The following is a 23,177-nucleotide window of genomic DNA, read 5'->3' on the forward strand; positions in this document are numbered from 1 at the left end:
TGATCAAAGGAAACCAACTCAACACCAACTGCACGTGCTCTGTCTGCCGGAGCATAAGGATCGTGAGCAATAACGTGCATGCCTAGACCTTTTGCTCGTCTTGCAACTTCTGATCCGACCTTCCCAAATCCCATCACAGCCAAAGTCTTCCCAACCAGAGACACACCTACATACTTGCTCCTTCCCCATATTCCTGGAGATTTTCAAGTGTTAGATTCATGCCTTTATGCTAGTATTGGATATATCATAATTTCGAGTTGCATATTACCCCAACAAGGCAAGTAGCTAGGCAACAATGATCTTACACAAATATGACATTGCTAATGACTTACTAGCAAGATATAATAACAAATGATGATTTGATTTGCTGTATTGTCTTTTAAACTTGAATTCTTATGTCTCGGATACTCTTCCGTTACTAAAATAACAAGTTTCATTTGATAAGAGGTCATACATGAGAAATTGAGTTAAAATATCATAACTGTCTTTCAACCTTTAAAAATTGGAAAAATTGTCAAAAATAAAACAATCCTTCATGGGTTTCCTAAAAATAAAACGACCTTTAGATTATTCTAAAATAAAATGACCTTTGACATGCTTCCGCTCAAGATAGAACGTGGCCTATTGGTGACCGATTTGACAAGTTTATTAGGACACGTGTCTCATTGTAATTGATAGTTTTTTTTTTATTTAACTTTTGCATTATTTTATTATTTTTAAAAAAAAAAAAATCCATAAAACCACTTTCCTCCCGCAAGCGCTGCCCAACCGTCCACCATCAACACCTCCCTTCCCCTCCGATTAAACCCATCTCAACCCCTCTTCTCGCAAGTTAAATCCATCCCCACACCCCTTTCCCTTCCCTTTCCTCTATCTCCATTGAAGCCCATTGAAAGGTGAGTTATATTAAATGGGTGAGCTAAATCAGTAGGATTTTGGTTTTGGGGTGGGATAGGGTGGGTTTCCGGTGGAGTGGGCTAGGTTACGGGTTGGTTGGGTAGGATTTCGTGGTGGTCAGGTGGAGTTTAGGGGTTTCCAATTGGTTGGATGGGTTATTTTGGTGGTTTTCTAGGGAGGATTAGGGTTAGGGGAGCGGCGTCGGAGTGTGAATGGTGGGCAGCACAGAAGGGGGGTGGAAGGGGTAGCAGAACGGGAATGGAGAGGGGAGGGGGTGGCAGTACGGCAAGGGAGGGAGAAATTTTATTATATTATTTTTATTAAAAAATTAAAATCAGTTTTTTAAAAATGAAAATGTTAAAATTAAAATAAAAAATCTTAACCAATCACAATACAACACGTGGTTGGTGTAACCTATTAAATAGGTTACTGGTTTTTTTGTTCTATTTTGAGTAGATTCATATCAAAAGGTCGTTTTATGTTGAAATAATCAAAATGTCATTTTATTTTTAGAAGACTCATGAAAGGTCGTTTTATTTTTGACAATTTTTCCTTAATAATTTACAATTGAATTATCAACCGTGCATTTGGTTTAATTTAATAGAATCCATAATTGTATTTATCAATTAAGGTAATAAAATAAAAAGTAGCATGTCATTTTGAGACAATCCTAAATGAAGAACAAGATTTTTAATTTTGTGATAATCATCAAGAGATAAATATCTTAATTAATAGGTGAATCAAACACCCTTTACTAACACAAATTTTCATTTATAAATTATTAAGGCGATTTTCATTAAGTTATGTAACACCGATTTAAGTTACCTTAAAAGTATATAAGATAAACCCTTATATATTATAAAAGTTACCATTTTCATAACATAAATCTAACTCTTACAAAAAGATTTATAATGTATCAGATTAATGACATTAGCTTTTAATATTCATTAGAAAATACATATTAAAATACAATTAAAATCATTACAAATTAAAAGTTCTTAAAGCCTTAAAGGAGTTAATGTTATTTTTAAAAATTGTTAAAGTTACCTTAGATTGACTGTACCGTTTTTTCAATAAAATTAACGTAACTTCGCCTTATAGAAGACTTATTGCTCTAGTAATTACTTATTGTTTTCTTTTTTACTATACTAGATTTGAAATTTTCTTCTTGGAGGCATATGCACCATGCTTGGTGCATATGGATTAATTTTTATTTATTTATTTATTTATTTTAAAAAAAGGCGAAATAAATATTTAGTTGTTTGTAATGAACATATAGTTGTTTTGTAAAGAACATATAACTGTTCTATAAACAACATCCAGCTTTATGTTCTTTTTGTATATCTAAAAATATCTGTAATATTAATAAAGAACATGATAATATAATGTAATAAACAGTATTTTTATTCAACCACCATAATTTAAAGTCAAAATTCAAAAACCATTTCAAAATAAACAATGAACATTTATGTCACAAATAAAAGTACATCATACTAACAATAAAAGAACATGGAGATAAAGAACATTATTTAACAATATGTTCTTTTCACTTTATGTATATGTTCTGATTAGGGATTTTTCCCCACCAATCACCATCTGACAAGTGACCAATCAGGTTCCGCCATGTGTCCGTCACATGGGTCAATAGGAGCCTGCCACGTGTCAAGCACTGATCCGTCCACCATGGACCAATTACGACACGACACGTGTCCTTCCCATGACACCTGGGATAACCGGTCACCTAGGCCCAACTCCCGAGGAAGCCCAATCAGTCCAAGGTTAACCTAAACCTAGATTGGCACGTTTCCCGAGGTTATAAATACCTCCCTTAATCCTCATTAAGGGGAGAACACGCTAAAAACGCAGATTACACACATTAAACACTCTCACCTAGAGAGACCCAATCACTTTAATTTACGCATTAATTACTCCTTAATCAAGTACTAACTTGACCGTCGGAAGCGGATCTCCAATCATCCGGAGCATCCGTTTGTTTTGCAGGTACAGGCGTCCGGTTCCAGTCTCGGAATTGTAACTCTCCCGCAGGACATCAGAAAACCCCGAAACATTTGGCGCCGTCTGTGGGAGAGTACTTCTGAGATGGCATCCACGTCTGTACCGACTCCTGAAGAGAGACGTCCCTAGACGACCCTCAAGTTCAGTCGGACCACGATACTGAGAATGAATTTGAAGTTGAAGCTCACACAGCTTCAGACGGGACCCTAAGGGCCCGACGTACCCGTCATACCGAAAGGAGGGAACGGGAACATCTTCAAACTGGAAGCGAAGCCAGCAGGCGCACCGCCTGTTCGGCAGCAGCCGACTGATGGGTCTGCTCCCATCACAAGGAACGAACTCATGACCTTCATGAGGGACTTCAAGGGAGAAATTCAAGAGTTGATCAACAAGAAGCCGCCTGCTCTGGACAAGGAGCAGTCGGCTAAGAAACCCTCCACTTCACGGAAGAGGAAACCAGTTCAAGGCGAGAGGCGACCCCTCATCCTAAATCTAGGAAGTGGAGCCACCTGCCCTTGATTTCACAAAATACCGTTTTCCTACTCCAGGAAATAGGAAACCTGCTCGTCATATTCAGGCGGACGGGTCGAGGAAAACATACACAGACGCTCGGCTACTGCTAGAGCAGAAGAAGAGTAGCCGATTGTCAGAGTCGGCCTCTACTTCAAACTTCCAAGACAGTCTGCGAAATACCTCGATGAGGCATACTCAGTCGTATCATGAGAGTCAGTCAGGCGGCACCTCCCGTCAGTCCGGCTTTCATAGCGACCAGGCGGTACCAAACTTACCGTTTGTACCGCAACAACAATATTTTTTACAGCCACCTCCGTTTGGTGGACATGCAGCAAAAAAATGTCCGACCTATGGACTGGCAGCTACGGTTGCTTAGACTTGGTGAACAGCCGTCGGCCTTCTCCAAGGAAATTACTGAAGCCGCTCAGCCGACCAAAGTGAAAAATGTATTAGTAGGCGCCTATGACGGCACAACTAACCCAGAAGACCATCTGATGGCATTCACCAACCTGATGTACCTTCAAGGGTTGGATGATCCCACTTGGTGCAAGTGTTTCCCAGCGACTCTCAAAGGAATCGCACAACAATGGTTCGGCAACCTGCCGACTGGTTGTGTAAATAACTTCAGGACGCTTGCTTACTTATTCACCTCCAACTTCGCCATGAACATCCCTGCGAAGAAGACGACCCTTGATTTAGGAACAATTCAGCAGGGCGAGAAGGAGGGGCTTCGTTCTTACATCAGGCGGTTTAACCTGATGAGAATACAGATTCAAGGGTTACCGGATGAAGTAGCCTATACTGACTTTTTCAAAGGTCTCAAAGACGGGTCGACCTTCAAATTTGATTTGGTCTGAAAGAGGGTGGCGACTCTTCAAGAGGCCTTGATTGAAGCGGAAGCCTATATACAGGCGACTGATCTTTGTAGTACGGTAAAACAGTCAGACGGGAAAAGGTCCGACAAAAGAGAAGGACGACAGAAACAGTCGTCAAACAAAGACGAGAAGAGAAACGAGGTCTGGGCGGCTGATTCCTCTAAACAGCCGGCCCAGAAAAAGAAAAAAGAATTCAAACCATACTCCCCAAAGTATGCGTTTAACAAGGATATCCAGTTTATCCTAAAGGAAATCAAGGGACGGATCTCAATTGAGAAGCCGGTCCCCATGAAGGGTTCTGCAAATAACCGGAACCAAGAAAAATTCTGTGCTTATCATGAAGATGTTGGTCATCACACCAATGAATGCATCAGTCTCATGCGGTATCTGGACCGCCTGGCTGAGCAAGGTGATCTTGACACTTATGTCAAGAAATCTACGGGGAACACTTCCTCAAAAAAGCAGTCGGCCAAAAAGAATCAACAGGCCGACAGTTCCGATACAGATGATGCAGTCGTCTACACCATTGCAGGCGGCTTCTCAGGAGGCGGCCCCACTATTAGGGGCAACAAAGACAATATCAGGCGGTTAGATATAAATTCCGTTCACCAAGAATGACCCTCCAAATATTCATTTCCTGAGATTGTCATCACTGAAGAAGATCTAGGAGGGGTAAGAGGGCCGCATGACGACCCTATCGTTATTGAATGTAAAGTGGCCAACCAGAGAGTTGGCCGAATCCTCATAGATACCGGAAGCTCCTCAGATCTCATCAGTAGCAAATGTCTGTCGAAACTAAAATATCAGACTGATTGCATACATCCGGCATCCCACTCTTTAGTAGGGTTTGGAGGAGGAGTCGTCCACCCAGTGGGACGAGTGGATTTACCCATCCGCCTGGGCGAAAAAGGGAAGGACGACACATGGTAGTTAGGTTCCTGGTAGTAAAAGAACTCTCGGCCTACAACATGATTCTGGGACGACCAACCCTGAATAATTCCAAGGCTGTTATAATCCCATCTCTTATGTTGCTCAAGTTTGAGAGGGATAATGGAACAGTCGGGTCCCTAAGGGGAGATCAGAGGATGGCCCGAGAGTGCTATCTCTCGGATGTCAAGCCCACTGTTATGGCCACTGGGTCGAGTGGTGGAAAAATAGACCTTGACAATGTCAAGGAGAGTGCGCCTGTTCAAGAAGCAGGCGGCAAGAAGAGAAAGGCATCCCAGACAGGGGCCGCACGAAAAGACAGAAAATAGCAATCATTGGCATAGGAGCGGTCGGATGAATTCCGCCCTCAGCCGGCTGGTGAGCATACGGACTTAATCTTAGACGACTCACGTCCTGAGCGAACAGTCAAAGTTGGGACGACTGCTCTGAGAGTCCTGGGTGACGACTTTCACAAACTATTGAAAGAATACAAGGACATCTTTGCATTCGAAGTCCATGAAATGCCAGGCATTAGTCCTGATCTGGCGGTACATAAACTAGCCGTGGATCCGAAAAAGAAGCTGGTACGGCAGAAGAAGCGGAACCATGGCGAAAAAAGAGGTCAGGCGGCAGCCGCCGAAGTTAAAAAATTACTTGATGCAGGGTTCATTCGGCAATGTTACTTCCCAGACTGGGTTGCAAATGTGGTGCTTGTTAAAAAGCCGAATGGCACCTGGCGAATGTGTGTAGACTACACAGACTTAAACAAGGCGTGCCCCAAAGACAGTTACCCTCTGCCTAAAATTGATAACCTGGTCGACTTAATAGCCGGCCATGCTTTGATGAGCTTTATGGACGCCTACTCTGGTTTCCATCAAATTCCTTTATGGAAGAAAGATCAGGAGAAGACGGCCTTCGTCACTGATCAGGGGTTATACTGTTACACGGTCATGCCGTTTGGTCTTAAGAATGCCCCGGCCACTTTCCAGCGAATGATAAACACTGTGTTCTTTGATCAAATTGGGAGAAATGTCGAGGCATATATTGATGATATGATTGTCAAGTCAAAACTTCAGAAAGATCATCTGTCGGACCTCCGAGAAACTTTCGCCACACTCAGGCGGCACCATGTCATGCTCAATCCCAAGAAATGTGTCTTTGGAGTTGAGTCTGGGAAATTTCTCGGATTCCTTATCAATCAGAGAGGAATAGAGGCAAACCCTGAGAAGGTGCAGGCGGTCATCGACATGCAGTCGCCTCGTACCATCCGAGAGGTTCAGAAGTTAACAGGTTGTCTGGCGGCCTTGGGAAGATTTCTAAGCCGATCAGGCGACAAATGCCTATACTTTTTCCAGGCAATTAAGAAAAAGGCAAGGTTTGAATGGGGGTAGGATGCTGAGGCGGCCTTCCAGAAATTGAAAGTTCACTTGCATTCCTTGCCGAGGCTGGTCAGCCCTTTGCCCAAAGAAGTAATCTACATGTACCTGGCCGTCTCTGATCATGCGTTAAGCGTTGTTCTCCTTGCTGAAAGAGACGGCTGTCAGCTCCCGGTCTACTTTGTCAGTCATGTACTGAAAAATGCCGAGTTGAGGTATCCCTTAGTGGAGAAATTTGGTCTTGCACTCTTCATGGCTGTTAAAAAATTGAAGCCCTACTTTTTGGCACATGCAGTCGTCGTGTATACAGACCAACCTATCAAGCGGCCACTGACCATCATGGATTCGTCAGGCCGAATGATCAAATGGGCCATAGAAATTCAGAGCCTCGAAGTTACTTTCGAGCCTAGAAAAGCAGTGAAGGGGCAAGCCTTTGCTGACTTTATTGTTGAGATGACTCGTCCTCCGGACTCTCAAGTTACAGACCAAGTCTGGAAGGTATATGTGGACGGAAGCTCTACTTCAAATGGTTGTGGAGCAGGCGTCATATGTCAGTCGCCAGAGGGCGACAGGTACGAGTATGCTCTACGCTTCAGTTTTCAGGCCTTTAACAATGAGGCAGAATATGAAGCTTTACTAGCCGGAATCCGCATGTGCAAGCGGCAGGGGCAAGAAAAATAGACGCCTGTTCCGATTCACAATTGATAGTGAGTCAGTACAATGGCGAATACGAAGAAACCCATCCGGCCATGATCAAGTATTTACAGGCGGTCCGACAAGCAGTCGGCTCCCTTGAGGATTTCCATCTGACCCAAGTGCCGAGATCAGAAAACAACCAGGCGGATGCACTGTCAAAATTAGCATCATCCGCCTCCTGTGATACTCCTCGAACTGTTTTTTGGGAAGTAATGGAGAAGAGAAGCATCGAGGAAGACCCTATTGGAATCCTAGACAGAAGCTCAACCTGGATGGATCCAATCAGGGCATATCTGACAAACGGTATCCTGCCGGATGATCATCAACAGGCGGCAACACTGAAAAAACGAGCAACCAGTTTTGAAATAATAAAGGGAGAATTTCACAAAAGGGGGTACCTTCAACCCTTCTTAAAGTGTGTTACTCCAGAAAAGGGACGAGAGATACTAGACGATCTTCACTTTGGTTACTGTGATTCCCATATAGGCGGTAGGACGCTTGCTCAACGGGCAAGGCGGCAGGGCTACTTTTGGCCTACTTTAGAAGCAGATGCGATGGTGATGGTGAAAAAATGTGACAAGTGCCAAAGGTTTGGCAAACTAATTCACCGTCCGGCTACTGACCTCACTACCATTCATAGCCCACTACCGTTTGCTAAGTGGGGCATGGATATTCTGGGTCCATATACGCCTGCTACAGGCGGAAGGAGGTACATACTTGTTGCCGTCGACTACTTCACTAAATGGGTAGAGGCGGAGGCTGTAAAGGGAATCAAGACGAAGGATGTAATTTCATTCATTTGGAAAAATGTCATCACTCGGTTCGGGGTTCCCATGTCTATGGTTTTTGATAATGGTCCCCAATTTGAGACGTCTGTTCTCAAAAGCTGGTTGGGTGACCAAGGAATTTCACACTACTTTGCATCTGTCGGCCGTCCACAAGCAAACGGCCAGGTAGAAGCCTTTAATAAAATCATCTCAGACGGTCTCAAGAAAAAGATTGAACGAGCAGGCGGCCTATGGGCGGATGAATTACCACATGTTCTCTGGGCCATTAGGACGACTGAAAAAGGGGCGACTGGAGAAACTCCATTCCTCCTAACATATGGTGCGGAAGCTGTTCTTCCAATAAAACACTACGAGCCGACTCTTCGAGTAATGCTATATGACGAAGAGGCAAACTGGGAAGCCATGCGCCTGGCATTAGACTCACTTCCTGAAAGGAGGGGCAATGCTGTCTTGCGCCATGAAATTTACCGCCTGAGAATGACTAGATCATACAACAAAAAAGTACACAGGCGTCCACTCAAAGTGGGGACTTTGTACTTAGAAAAATGGAAGCAGTTGGTAGAGCTAATGAGTCTGGCAAACTAACTCCCAACTGGGAAGGACCCTACTGAATCTGTGAAGAGGTCAGGGACGGTACCTACCGTCTGGGAACACCAGACGGACAACCGTTGCCTCGAACTTGGAATGTAGATAATCTTAAGAAATATTTCTTTTGAATGATGTAAATAGTCAAGGGCTACTTAATAAAAGTTTGCACTTAATATTCAATTTTGTACTAAGAGGGGCACGCCTACTAACAAACAGTCGCCTACTCTCCATGTTTAATTTTTATTCTTACTTAAGAGGGGCAGGCCGCCTATACATTTATAGTCGGCTACTCTCCATTGAGTATTTTACTCTATCTTCAGAGGGGCATGCCGTCTGTACCTTTACAGTCGGCTACTCTCCATTGAGTATTTTACTCTATCTTCAGAGGGGCATGCCGTCTGTACCTTTACAGTCGGCTACTCTCCATTGAGTATTTTACTATCTTCAGAGGGGCATGCCGCCTGTACCTTTACAGTCGGCTACTCTCCATTGAATATTTTACTCTATCACCATAGGGGCATGCCGTCTGGACATATAGTCGGCTACTCTCCATAGAAGAGGGTCGACTGGTTCCAAACACACAGCCACCCCCCTTATACTTAACTAAAAATGATCAGGGCCTGGCCGACCCTGTGCCTAAACAGGCGGCTACCCTCCTTTTACTTAGCACCTACGTTCACCAAGAACTAACCAAGGCCACAGGCCGAATGATCAGACCAGGCGCCAAGCCAACTGATCCAATCTTCAAAACTAATACGACCTGTCCCAACATCATAGCAGGCGTCCGACGGCATCCCTCCGGATGAAATTTGTCGCAGAGAGCAGCTCCCTTTTGGTGGAATATTGCTCTATAAACTAATTACACGGCACCTATACGACTGTCCCCAAGGGCAACCACGTAGCCGTTTTTGAGACAAGGATAACTCTATCACTAACCAAACCAGTGGTAGCAGTTGACATCTGAGTCAGATGACCGCCTGTATTACTTGGGATAAATGCAGGGGGTAACTCTTGAGTTAATAGCCAACAAACATTGGCGAATCAAAAGGTTCAGCCGGCCTCCGCCGCCTGGTACCTTTACTACTCAAGCAGGAGTGACGGCGACTGAGTAACTCCAAAGTTAACTCATAGTCACTCTCTCAAACTTAGTATGGAGCCTAAAAGGTATGAGTCGTCCGCCTGTTTTTAGCAAACAGGGGCTCTCAACCACTACTCCTGCTAGGTTAACAACCTATGAGTTAAAAGCCAACAAACATTGGCGAATAAAGGGGAACAACCGGTACCCACGGCTTGATACCTCTACTACTCAGTTACTTGGCGACTAGGTAACAATCATGTTTACTTGGTCACTCCTTAAAAATTTAGTATGAAACTAAAAAGGTGTTCATACAGCACCCGTTCACACTAGATTAAATATGGCGGGGAGCAGTCGGCCTAGACGGCCTAAAGTCTCTAGCCTAAAAGCATGACAAGTAGGAAACCACTTTCCTACTTGGTTAATTTTACAAATGACAGGACCGCCTGCCTAAAGGGGATCCAGTCTTTAAAATGGTTCGAATACCGATTGGATAAATGGCCGACTGATCGTCTAGCCTGGAAACAGACAACCAGTCGTCCAGGGGCATAGGCGGCGTGACTAACTATCCGTACCTGTCTGCAACTATTGGCCATGTAAAACAGTCGGTATAGTGTACAATTGGATATCAGAATATTCAATACTTAAACAAATTTGAAGCAAAACAAAATATTCATTAAAAAGAAGCTGGTCATTAAAGACCGGCAAAATATTCAGAGCCCCGGCCCCCTGGCCGGGTAAATACAAACAAACGGCACGCAGGCCGTGGAAAGAAGACATAAAGCTTAAGAAGGGGGCAGATCTTCAATATCAGCAGCTGCCGCCTGGTCAGCACTCTTCTTGCTGGACTCGGTTTCAGCTGCATCCTTCTTTGATGCATTACCCCCAAGCGGCACAAGCGCCACTACCGGCTGCTCCTCCTCCTCCAACGCCTCCTCCAACGCCTCTTCCTCAGCAGCCGCCAGGATCTCTTGATTATATCTATCAGAACACTGGCGGTACGTTTTTTCCCATGAGGCAAAGTCGGCATTGGGGAAGAGGCGGCCCCAAGTCATGCGCTGGATTTGAGCAGAGTCTTCCATCATCTCCTGGACCAGCTCTTTCTTTTCTTGCTCGGCCTTTTCCGAGAGCTCCTGAGTAAGACTCTTCTCCTGGGTCACCAGGCATACCTTTACGCTCGCCAAGGATTTCTCCAAGGTTTCGTATGAGGACATCTTTTGGCGAAGAGGTCTCAGCTCGGCCTTGAGGTTGTTGATGGTCGCCTCCAGCTCGCTATTCCTCTTCTGGGCCGCCTCTAACTGAGCCCGGATAGCGGCGGTAGCCTGCGCCTGATAATAAAGAATATCAATGGTCAGAACTTCATTTTGGGCAATTTGAAACATTGCCTTATCACAGTCAGAGGCGGCCATAGCTTTTGCAGCCTTTACCTCTTTGTTCTTCCGGTCAAGCGGCTTGCGAAGGCCGTTCACTCGGAGCAGGGCCTAAGTACAAAGGGGAACAGGCGTCAGTTTCCAAACAAAAAGAAAACAGGCGTCCTGGAATTCAAATACTCAAAAATATGCTAAGTATACCTCAGCAAGGACCCCTGCAATCCCGTCTAGGTCAAGGGTGCCGACACCCCTGACCGCCTCCCTTTCAGCTGGAGGAACGGCCTTGATCATAGACTTGGCCACCTCGACCAAGTCAGGCTCCTGAGGGCCGGTTGCATCAAGCATAAACAAACGGATTAGACCTAGTAAAGAAGGGAGCAAGTCTAAAATTTACAAGGACAATTTCATACTTCTACGTGGCCCAGCTGGAGTTTTAGAAGAAGTGGCCGGCTGTTTCTCAGCCGCCGCATGTTTCCTGGCAGAACCAGGAGAGCTCGCAACAGTCGTCCTCCGGGCCTTGGGGTCCGGCTGTTGGGAAGAAGAAGCTCTTGGAGCGCCCGTCTAAAAAAGAAAAGAGTCAGTATATACATAAACACAACTCCAAAAAGAGGGTGAAAGGTTCGAAGCCCACCAAGGGTGCCCCCTTGATGGGGGAGTCGGTTGAAGACTGTTGCATGATGGAGGCCCGCAACATGGCCGCCGCAGTCTTGGAGGCGGTAATTTTGCTCATGGCGTCCGCTGCAAAAACAAATAGCAAAGTTAATAAAAGTCATAACAAGAAATGCACGGAACAACAGAGTATTCGACAGGCCGGCTACCTCTTGAGCACCGACTGCTGAGGGCACAGGCGGCCAAAAAGTACTCGTCGTAGAGCCATTTGAAGCTCGGGACGCAGTGCAGGGGTACTTGCTCTCGTACCCCTGAAGTAGAGTTCACCTTCGACTCTACTTTGAAGAGTCCTTTATCTAGGATCTCTTTCTTAGCCTTGGGGGGAACAGGCGGCATGCTGCGGCCGCCTGCAAGAAGGGGCGGATTCCTGTTCCACCTGTTGAAGCGCTTGTTCAGCTCTGTGTCTGAACTCTCAATGATGAGGAAGGTGCTCCGCCAGTCCTTCCATTTGTTTGCTTTACCTCTCGTCATGAGGTAGCCCCTGTGGCTCGTCAATTGATATCAGCCGGTACCGCCTGCCTTAGGGGTCCGGCTGAGGTAGTTCATGTGGGCGAAAGCCTCGAAGCTCGGCTCCACCCCGTGCAGTTCGCACCCGGCCACATAGCCAAGTACGTTGACCCAGGAGTTCGGGGCTAACTGCCATAACCCCAACTCATACCCATCCAAGATCCCCTGAACAGCCGGATGTAGTGGGAAGCGCAGCCCAGCCTTGATGGCCGCCTCGTAGCAGCCAAAGCAGGCGCCATCATAACTGGTACCAGCCGGCCAGACGACTGTGTCTTCTGGATCCGGTATGAACACTAAAAAGCCGGGGCCCATTGTGTGGTTTGCGATAAAGCTCTCCACTTTCTCTTGCATGGCTGTGATCCGGCCCCGAGGTACCGTGCAGTAGTAGGGGGTATTTTGCTCTCGGTGAGAGGCGGATGGCTCCGCCCAATCGTCCCCCTTCTCAACTGCGTGAGAAAGCCTCGCCTCTTGCAGGCGACTGTTTTTCTCTTCTGTGTCCAGAGAAGCATGGCCAGAAGAGCTAGACTCGGAATCTTCCTCTGACGAGTCCGAAGAGAACGACTCCTCCCCTCTCCCGGAGGGGCCCGCCTCCTCTCCTTTAAAAGGAGCAGGAGAGAATGTAGAATTGTCAACTGTAAAATGGGAAGGGGTCACTTTGACTCCTCCCTCAGAACTGCCGGCTTTCAAGCCGCTTTGTTTCACTTCCACATCTGGCACCTGGTCAGATGTTTCACTAATCGGCACCCTGTGGGAGGAGCCGTCTGAGTTTGAGATCCTGACAGTCTTTTTTGTTCTGGCCATCATGCTCTACATAGACACAGATACAGTCGGACTTTGTATAAAGGGCAAAGGGCAGGCGGCACTCCTAGTCCTAGATTCAGCCGTCCCCGGTGACCGGCTGATCACTAACCTAGGTCGTGTCGTGTGCTTCCGTGGTGCCATTTCAAAAAAGAATAAAGTAAAGAGAAAATTAAGAGTAAGAGAACCGACGGTTACCTGAACGAGTGGCGATTGATGAAGTTCTGAAAATCCTTTGCAGTCGGCTTGTCAGAACAGGCGGTAGGCAGAAAAGGTCCAAATTGTCAGAGCAAGTTCAGGGGTCCGAATGTTCTCTCACAAAGTTTTCAAGTGTGAAAATGACCGAAGTCAACACTCCTTTATATAGGCGAAGTGAGAAGGCAAAGGGTCACTTTCAGAATTCAAAATTTTGGCGGGAGAATCTCTCGGCCTCTCGCCGAGTGACACCTGTAGCAGGCCGTCGCCTATTACAGGGCGATACCTGTCACAGGTAACACGTGACTAGTCACGTGCCACCTGTGAGGGGCAAATGATTAGGGGATTTTTCCCCACCAATCACCATCTGACAAGTGGACCAATCAGATTCCGCCATGTGTCCGTCACATGGGCCAATAGGAGCCTGCCACGTGTCAAGCACTGATCCGTCCACCATGGACCAATTACGACACGACACGTGTCCTTCCCATGACACTTGGGATAACCGGTCACCTAGGCCCAACTCCCGAGGGAAGCCCAATCAGTCCAAGGTTAACCTAAACCTAGATTGTCACGTTTCCCGAGGTTATAAATACCTCCCTTAATCCTCATTAAGGGGGAGAACACGCTAAAAACGCAGATTACACACATTAAACACTCTCACCTAGAGAGACCCAATCACTTTAATTTCCGCATTAATTACTCCTTAATCAAGTACTAACTTGACCGTCGGAAGCGGATCTCCAATCATCCGGAGCATCCGTTTGTTTTGCAGGTACAGGCGTCCGGTTCCAGTCTCGGAATTGTAACTCTCCCGCAGGACATCAGAAAACCCCGAAACATGTTCATTACATTTTAATAATATGTTTTTTTTTACTCTAAGTATATGTTCATTACATTTAATAGGATGTTCTTTTCATTGTATTTATATGTTCATTACATTTTTATAACATATTCATTCCTTTTTTTTATAATGAAATGTATGTACCATTGCCTCCACAAACCAGGTATTGTACTTGATTAGTACTTCGTAACAAAAATACATCTAACAATATTGTCTTGATAAACTTTTTTTTTTTTCCGAATTTACCTTAATATAATTATACTGTCAATATCTTTACACAGAATTAAAAAGCAAATCAAATCAAAGTATTAACCATACCTTATCAAAATTAGATCGGTTATCAATCTTTAGTTATTTTTTTAAAAGGTAAGATGAAACACCCTTATCTCAAAATCATAATGTGAGTTCCCCACTAACTCTATCAAACTGGTCATATCTTAGTTAAAATGAACAAGTTATAAGATGCAATATAATGAGCAGATACACAATAAGTCAATAAGAGTAGAATAATTAGAAAAGGACAAGATCCAATTTTCCTCGGGTGTCGAAAATAAGATCTAACCACCAAATTTAGACATTAAATTCTCCAACACAGTACTACTTTAATTCAATGTTAAATTGATGTCTGATCAATAAAAACAAAATAGGAAAAGTAGTTTATGGGCCACTCGCTCTGGACTCTGGACTGCCCACAAGACCAGGCCCACATATTGATGAGCTGCCTTTTGTTTTCGCCGTTTCGGAAAGAGAAATACCAATTTTAAACAGTTTAGTGGTGAGCAAAATAGGGTGGAGCACTTTCGCAATTTCATCATGTTAGTATGGTCTTTGTGACTAGGGCTGGAAAAAGCTGACCCGACCCGATAATCCGACCCGAACCCAACCCGAAATAAATGGATTTTGACAGAGAATTTCAACCCGTTTACGTAATTGGGTCAACCCGAACCCAACCTGAAGTTAAACAGGTCGGGTTCAGGTTGGAAATCCCAACCTGAAACCAACCCGCCTAAACCCATTTATTTAATTGGGTCGGTTTCAGGTCGGGTCAACCCGAACCCAACCCGCCTAAACCTGTTTACCACTCTGTTTTTACAACCTAATTTTTAAATACAGGCCAATTAAGCCCAAACTATCTAATGAAAAACCCTAAAAAAAAATCATACCTCACGCTGCTTTTCATTCAATATTTACTCATTCTCTTTCTCTCTCTTCTCTAGTTCTCTCTCTTTACCCTCTTGTTTTTAATTCTTTTCCATTAAAATTGTTGATTGAAGCTTAGCTTGCTGAATATTCATCTCAACATTCCCAAGGTCATTTACTTGTTAATTTCATTCTCTTTACTTAATTTTTTTGTGTTTTGATACGTTTTTTTCGTCAATTTCAGTAATTTACATGTTATTATGCGTTTTGTTTCTTCTATTTCAATAATTTACTTGTTTTAATCTGATTGAAGTTTGTTTGTTTATGGGTTTATTTGTTTATGCTATTTTTTCATCACTTTGATTATGCGATTTTATTTGATTTTTTATCATCTATTTATGCGATTTACTTTGATTTTTTATGAGTTTATGAGAATATTTCAGCTTGTTTATGAGTTGATTTTTTCATCATGAGTTGGAAGCTTGGAATGGTGTGAATGTTGTTAACTAATTTTTTGCATTTTTTGTGATTTCTCTCTGCATTTGGCTTAATTATTTATTTAATTTATTTTTAATCAACAGATAGTTGACAACCTCATTCCTTCTGAACCCATTGAACATGTGAATCCGAATAAGATGATGAAGATACTGAATTATGTCGAACGCAGCAGCACCTGTTTCGATTTTAATGCCTAATTATTTATTATTTATTTGATAATACCCAGCCAGTTTATCATATTTAATTTTATTGTTGTAGGATTGTATGAAGTGTAATGGAATTATAATGGATTTATGTTTGCTTTGAATTTGTATTTTATGTTAGTTGAATGATACATGTATAAATACATGTTAAACAAATTACAAGGGTATTTTTAAAATAAAAAAAAAAACAGGTTTAGACGGGTCGGGTTCAGGTCGACTCGTTTAAAACCAGGTCGGGTTCAGGTTATTTGACCTGTTTAAGTAAACAGGTCGGGTTCAGGTTGGGGGGTCCTGACCTGTTTATGTAAACAGGTCGACCTGAACCCGACCCGACCCGACCTGTTTGCCATCCCTATTTGTGACCTCTATTTTTTTCCTTTTTTAAACCATTTGTCGTGTATTATTTGCACTATTTTCTGTGTGTTTTTTTTTTAAAAAAGTCAAATCGTGTATCTTATAGGCGAGTTTAAGGAGCAATAGTAGAAAGTAGTAAAATGTAATGGAAGTGGGGTTAGTTGAAAAATAAAAAAAAATCCAAAAAAACAAAAGTGAGTATAAGTGGAAAGGAGAGAGAAAATTAAAAATACTAAAATATGATATAAGGGGATCTAGTGAGGAGGAAAATAGTAAAATTCTAGATTAGTCTCGTGTGATGCACGATTTTGACAAATAATTTGTTAAATTTTTAACAATTGCGAAGTTATTATCACATTGAAAAAATAATATCCAGTAAAAATAATTCAATTTAGTAAAACTAATTTTACTTTAGTAAAATTAATTTCAGTAAAATTAATTTCAATTCAGTTTAAATCAGTAACTTTAAGGAATAAATGTAATAGGAAATCAATAAAAATAATTTTAATTCAGTTAAATTAATTAAGTTCAACAAAAATAATTCTAGTTGCTTCAAAAAAAAAAAAATCCAATTCTATAAAATTAATTTTAGTTCTTCAAATATAAGGTGAAGTAAATAAGGCTTAAGTTTGAATATTAATTAATATACTAATTTTTAAATTACAAAGAAAAAAACATGAAAATTACACATGCATTTTTTTTTTTTTTTAATTTTGGAATTGGAGTATTAGTGAAATAGCTGACCGAAAATTTATCATAAAACAAAAATATAAAATAATTTGATGACATCACATATACTTTAGGTTAGACCTGATCAAACATCGGGCCGGGCTGGGCTGAAGCTAAAAAATTATGCCCACTTCTCGGGCCGGAATTATTGTGCCCAAACCCGCCAAAAATGGTGGGGCCGGGCCTAAAAAATTCAACTAAATATGCATAAAAACGCATTCCCAAACCCGGCAAAAAAAAAATCGGGCCGGGCCCAACCTGATTTCAGGCCAAAAAATTCTGCCCAAAATCAAGCCGGGCCATACTTGATCAGGTCTACTTTAGGTGCAAAAAAATTCTACCATAACTTGACATGATGTTAGTGGTGGTTATTTTAGGAATAGTTGTATATTATTAGAAGTTGCCAAAAAAGAAAATGGAGCAAGTAATAAACACGGCCGCTAAAGGAAAGTGGAACAAGTAATAAAATACGAAGGAAAGTATCATTTATGTATTTTCTCCAAAAATTGTACTTCACTGCCAAAAATTGTTTGGTTGTTGGATGTCGAAATTTCTATTTCCCATGGGAAGTTCCACTTACCTAGGGGGGACTAAGTAAGTTAATTCCTTCATTTTGAGAATGTATAACTTCCTAGGAAGCCCACTTCCTATGTGTTATTGTCAACCAAGCAAGTACACGCATATCCATTTTCTAAGATTCCATGAATTTGTTTGTCAACCAAACAACCACTTAAGCATCAAAACTCTCCTCTCCTCTTTCTTCTCTCCTAAACCCCTCCATTGTTGATTTTTTGAGGGGCTTCCATTGGTGTAACCGGTGGAAAGCCCCAATCGTCCTTGTTTCGCTCTTTTTTTTTTTTTTTTTTTAAAAAAGATTTATAATAATGTTTCTTTCTTTTGAAAGGAATTTTTCTCTCTTGGAAGAAAGGGTTTCCGATCACCTTCGAAAGATAAGAATTTTACAACCTCCTTCGAAAGACAAGGATTCTCTCCTTTTTTTCAATGGAGAATTTATTAGTTTTAAATCCATGATAATAGATCTAATGGATTGTTGTGAAATTATTTCATTGGTGAAAATTTATGTAAGATCGCAAAGGTTATCAAGTTTTCAAATACAATTAGATGAACCAGGAGGAAAACATTAAGGATCGTTAGATTGTCTTTTCAACAAGGCTATATATTTTCAGCAATATAAGCGAGAAATGATTCACAGTGCAAGATCTACTCGACAATCGTAATTTTTACGAAGGAATTTTTTATTTCATTTAAATCTTATGTACTTATTAAAAACGATTGATTCAGATTGCTAAAATTAACGTACACCCGCCTTAAACAAAACTCATGTCTCTCTTCGATTTTTTTTTTTTTTATATATATATATATATATAAATTTGTATCAGTTGTAATCTTCTTATTGAGTAGGAATATTTTTTTTCTACTATAAATATTTTTTTTTGATAAATATGAGCATACTCATGTTAGATGTTTTTAGGTAAGCCTTAATGTGTATTTACAAAATTTTAAATTTTTATAATTTCTTATATTGACAAATATAAAATATTATTGTTTATATATTTAGTAATGAAAATTGTATAAAATAACAAATGATTTCATATTTTCATTGAAAATTCCTAATAAGAGTTATAAGAATTGATTAATTGATGTGGACTGTGGTATGACCAATAATATCCACTTGAATAAAGTTGAATTGTAAGAGTGAGCACCAACAAATGATTACTTTTTATTAGAAGTATAATCCTATGCATATGTGAGGTTTTTACAGAAGGTGTTTAAGAATATACTCCAAAAAATTTAATAGAAGTATTATATCAAGTCTAGATTAATTTTTTTCTTTAAAAGTGAGATACAGTACTTTAATATATACAATTAGGTTTGTTTACTCTCAAAACAAAGATCTAATCTATCAAAAAAAAATTTAAAAAAATTTAGGAAATTTACTATCTAAAAAGGGTATATTTGCTGGTGCCTATATGTCGTGTGACCCAGCAAGACGGCACTCTACTTTCTGTCTACAAAAAGCATTCCAATTTTAATGGTTTATGAATTGTGAATTTGTGATTGCCCCTCTAAAAAGCAAAATCAAAGCAGAAATAAATTTTATAATGAATTACCATTTAAAAAAAAAATATAAGTTGCTTATTTGTGGCGTAAAATCAAAACACAATTTATATATCAGTGGCAAACTTGTAAATAATTGTAATTATTACTTTTTTTTTCATTTGACTTTTTGATAAAGCTGCTAATTTGGGTGACTGGATCAGGTTAATGTGATCATCAGATCGTATCGGGTCCATTTTAAATTTGAATTATGTTAAATTTTTGCGTTCATATAAGTCGAAATCTAAATTAGCTTTTATTTGGGTAGGTTTTGGGTCAGTTTTTAAAACCTTTACCTTTTAACCTTTATATATACAACCTACAATATTTGGTTTCAAAAGTACATCCACTCTTAAATGTTCAACATGTCAATAGAAGAAACTTCATTAATAATAAATTTACTAAAATACCCTTTGTGTATCTAGTGAAATCTAAACTATCACGTGATATATATTTGCTCAAGTAGTTAGAACTTCTCTCCTAATTCCAAGAGATATTAGGATTGATTCTCATCACCTGCCCTTGTGGCTCTCTAACACAAAAAAAAAAAAAAAAAAATCCTTTGTATATACTTGAACACCCGGCCTCCATCCTAATATAACTATTAAGTTTATTTATTTATGAACTTTTTAAATAAATCAACTGTACGTTAAATATTATTTTACATTGATTTTAAAATTATTCCAAAATGTTTAAAAAATGGTTACCATGATATAATAAAATTGTCTATATTTTATTGATAAATTTATATTAATCTCTTTTGAGTAAAAATCGATAAGTAATCAAATTATTCTTAGAAAACTCATTTTATGGTCTATTTACAATAAAACCATACAAGTATTAAGTTAAAATTTCAAAATCACCTTAAATTAACTAAATGTTACCTTTAAGCTATTCCATTTACACTAATATTGTGTACACAAATTTTTTTGATTATTTATTACTATTCATATTATAACTTTTATTATTATTATTTAAAAAATCTAATCCAAAAACGACATATCACCAACCCACAAATACTAATAATAAGGTAAGAAAACAAGAAAAATAAACATAGAAAGGTAGGTCCCATAATAAAATTCATACCAGCTTTCATGGAAGCATCAGCCTGAGCAACATTCCTAGCCATAGAAGTGAGCAAAGCAATCCCATGTTCAGCAGCCGCAATAGTATTAGCCGTCGGTGCATTCACTACTAAACTCCCATGCTCCGTCGCTGCTTGAAGATCCACATTATCAATCCCAACCCCTGCTCTTCCCACCACCTTCAACCCCCCTTTCGCCGCCTCGAATACCGCTCTATTCACCTTCGTCCCACTCCTTACGATCAACGCGTCGTATTTTGTTATCTGCTTGCATAGATCCTCCGGGGTGAGGTCGTATATACAGTCGACCTCACCATACTCGCGTAAAACCGCGAGTCCTGCTTCTCCGAGTTTCTCGGAGACGAGGATCATGGGACGGTTTTGCTTCTGTACCAAACCCGTCCCATTGTTTACAACTGAAGGTTCTTTAGGTTTCGTCGACACGGGGGATGTTGTATCTAGGGTGTTTGTGTTGAGGGCGTTTTTTGTTACTAGGTTGAGATTTTTATTATTATGCTTTGATTTTGTGTAGGAGAGCTTAAGAAAATTATTTTTTGGGGATGAATTATCGAGAAAAGAGAGATTAATTTCATGAAATGATGAATTTTTTGGTTGTTTTTGGTTTTTGAGAGATGTAAATATTGATGAAGTTTTAACAGATGTAGCCATTTTTTTTTTCTGAAAATGTTGATGATTGAATGAAGGAAGAATTGAAAATAAAATATGAAGGGAAAAGAGGGAGTTTCTGAAAAGTAAAAATGGGGTGAGAGGTGAGATTTAAATTGTTGTTAATTCACCAACTTTTGGGAAATCTAATTTTGGGGATATATTTGAAGGATGGAGGTGGGGTCCACATTTATGATTAAGAATGGTGGTGGGTAAAAACTCGATGGAGTGGGAATCCTCTAACTTTAAAGGCATCAGATCATCATCCTATTTTTTAAAGTATGAATTGAAGTACTTCGTATCTAATGAAACTTTTGACTTAAAATTTGGATGTGTTCACTAGCCATGTCTAGTGTTCTTGTGTGTAGCTAGTAACATTGTATGGTCACTAACTCACTATAACACTGATTAAGTAATCTCTGTAATACTACTCGAGTAACCTTTGTAATAGTGATCGAATAACCCCTTTAACATTGACAAAGTAACCCTTATTACACTAATGAAATAATCCTATAATAGCTGGCCACACAGAATCAGCCACATATAAGAATTTGTGTAAGCATTAAATATACTTTCTAAAATAGAATTAAGCTGAGAATTTATGACAAAATCACCTGCATATCGATGTAATTAATGTTAATTAATACTTAATATTTCCTTTTAGAACTTCTTATACATGGCCATCATTTTCCTATTTTATATGAGTTTTTTTTTTTTTTTCTCCTTCCTTCCTTCTTTAAATCTTATCTTATTTAAAAAATTTATTTGTAGTTATTACTCCATAGTTCTTATTTTGTCTTACCTGAATCAATAATTACTTAATAGAAGTGAAAAATAAGGTGAGAATAGAGCCAAACTACTGTCTAAGCTCTAAATTATTGGACACAAATTGAATTTTTTACTATTCCTATATTAACTTTGTCTTTATAATTTTAATTAAGAAAAATTGTTAAAAATAAATACAAATTTTGAGCGGTCAGCAAAAAAAAAAATCAACCTTTTGTTTTGATACAAACTTTGAGGAGTATTACCTTAAACATGTTATTTTACCTGCAACCTGAATGACCGGTTAAATTTTTTTTCTTTTTAATAAATTCATTTAACAATGTAATTAACTCTTAATAACTACTTCAATTGTTGTTAATTAACAATGAAAATATTTTTAAAATTTTCTTCAAAAATAAAATATTAAAAAAAACCATTTCCTCCACCAGCCACCACCGGCGTCAGCCTCCCCCTAGTGTCGGCCATGCCCAGATTCTCCTCTCACAGCGCTGGCGCCGACCCCCCTTCCCCCGCTCGTCATCCCCTTCCCTCTTCCCCGGCGCTGGCCTGAACCACCAAACCCCCTTCCCCAAAACCCTCCCTCTGCCGCAAAACCACCAAAAACCCATCCCTTACCCTCGAAAAACCCTAACCGAACCCCTAGCGATGGCTGGGGAGGTTCGATTAGGGTTTTTGGAGGGTGGGGGATGGGTTTTAGGTGTCATTACTCTCTTGCCTCACAATAAACTACTTTGGCCACGTTACATTATAAGATTAAACATATAGTAGCGTGGCCAATTATAGAATCTTCTGAATGTATAATTTTTTTATATAATATAATTTAAAGTTATTGATAATTAAAAATATTAATGGTCAAAGTTTGGATGATATATGTGCTAGTTAAATTAGCGCACTGTTTTTGAAATAGAGGGAGTATGTAAAATGTTGTCTAGTAGTGTTCTCTTTATTTTTAGATGACACGTTTTGATTTAGAGTATTATTCATATAATAAGTTTTTTTAACACTTTAAACTCAAGAAAAAAAAAAGTTAGTTATGTGGGGACAATGTAAGATTCGTGACAATGTACATAAGAATGAACATAAAAGCTAGCGAGATAAAAAAAAAATGTGAATAGGTGGAGAGTGTGTAAGAAAAAGTTATCCCTACCTTTTTAAAAGTATGAATATACACTTATGAATAGTGTAGGGAAAATTATGCTCCTAAAAATTTTATTTATATATTTACCCCTTTTTAAAAGTATGAGTAAACTTTTATCAATACTGTTGAGACAATTATGCTCTTAAATTTTTTACCTTTTTAAAGTTATGAATATATTCTTATAAATAGTGTAGAGACAATCATGCCCCTAAAAATGTTTATTTACATATTTACGTACCCCTTTTTAAAAGTATGAATAAATTTTTAGTAATAGTGTTGAGACAATTATGATCTTAATTTTATTTTTCGTTTTTTTTTTTTTTTTTT

General features: G+C 40.0%; 1 protein-coding gene across 1 annotated transcript; it reads right to left on the minus strand.

The window, feature by feature from the left end:
* Positions 1 to 5: 5 nt before the first annotated feature.
* Positions 6 to 21,142, minus strand: LOC110706145 (D-3-phosphoglycerate dehydrogenase 2, chloroplastic-like; the record flags this gene model as incomplete). The annotated part of the gene is made up of 2 exons (XM_021884052.1): positions 20,263 to 21,142; positions 6 to 193 (listed from the first exon to the last, which is right to left on the minus strand). Coding segments are annotated over exons 1-2 (855 nt in total), but the record flags the coding sequence as incomplete, so codon positions are not given.
* Positions 21,143 to 23,177: the final 2,035 nt, after the last annotated feature.

This window comes from Chenopodium quinoa, unplaced genomic scaffold (assembly GCF_001683475.1).
Source record: "Chenopodium quinoa cultivar QQ74 unplaced genomic scaffold, ASM168347v1, whole genome shotgun sequence".
Lineage (NCBI taxonomy): Eukaryota > Viridiplantae > Streptophyta > Magnoliopsida > Caryophyllales > Amaranthaceae > Chenopodium > Chenopodium quinoa.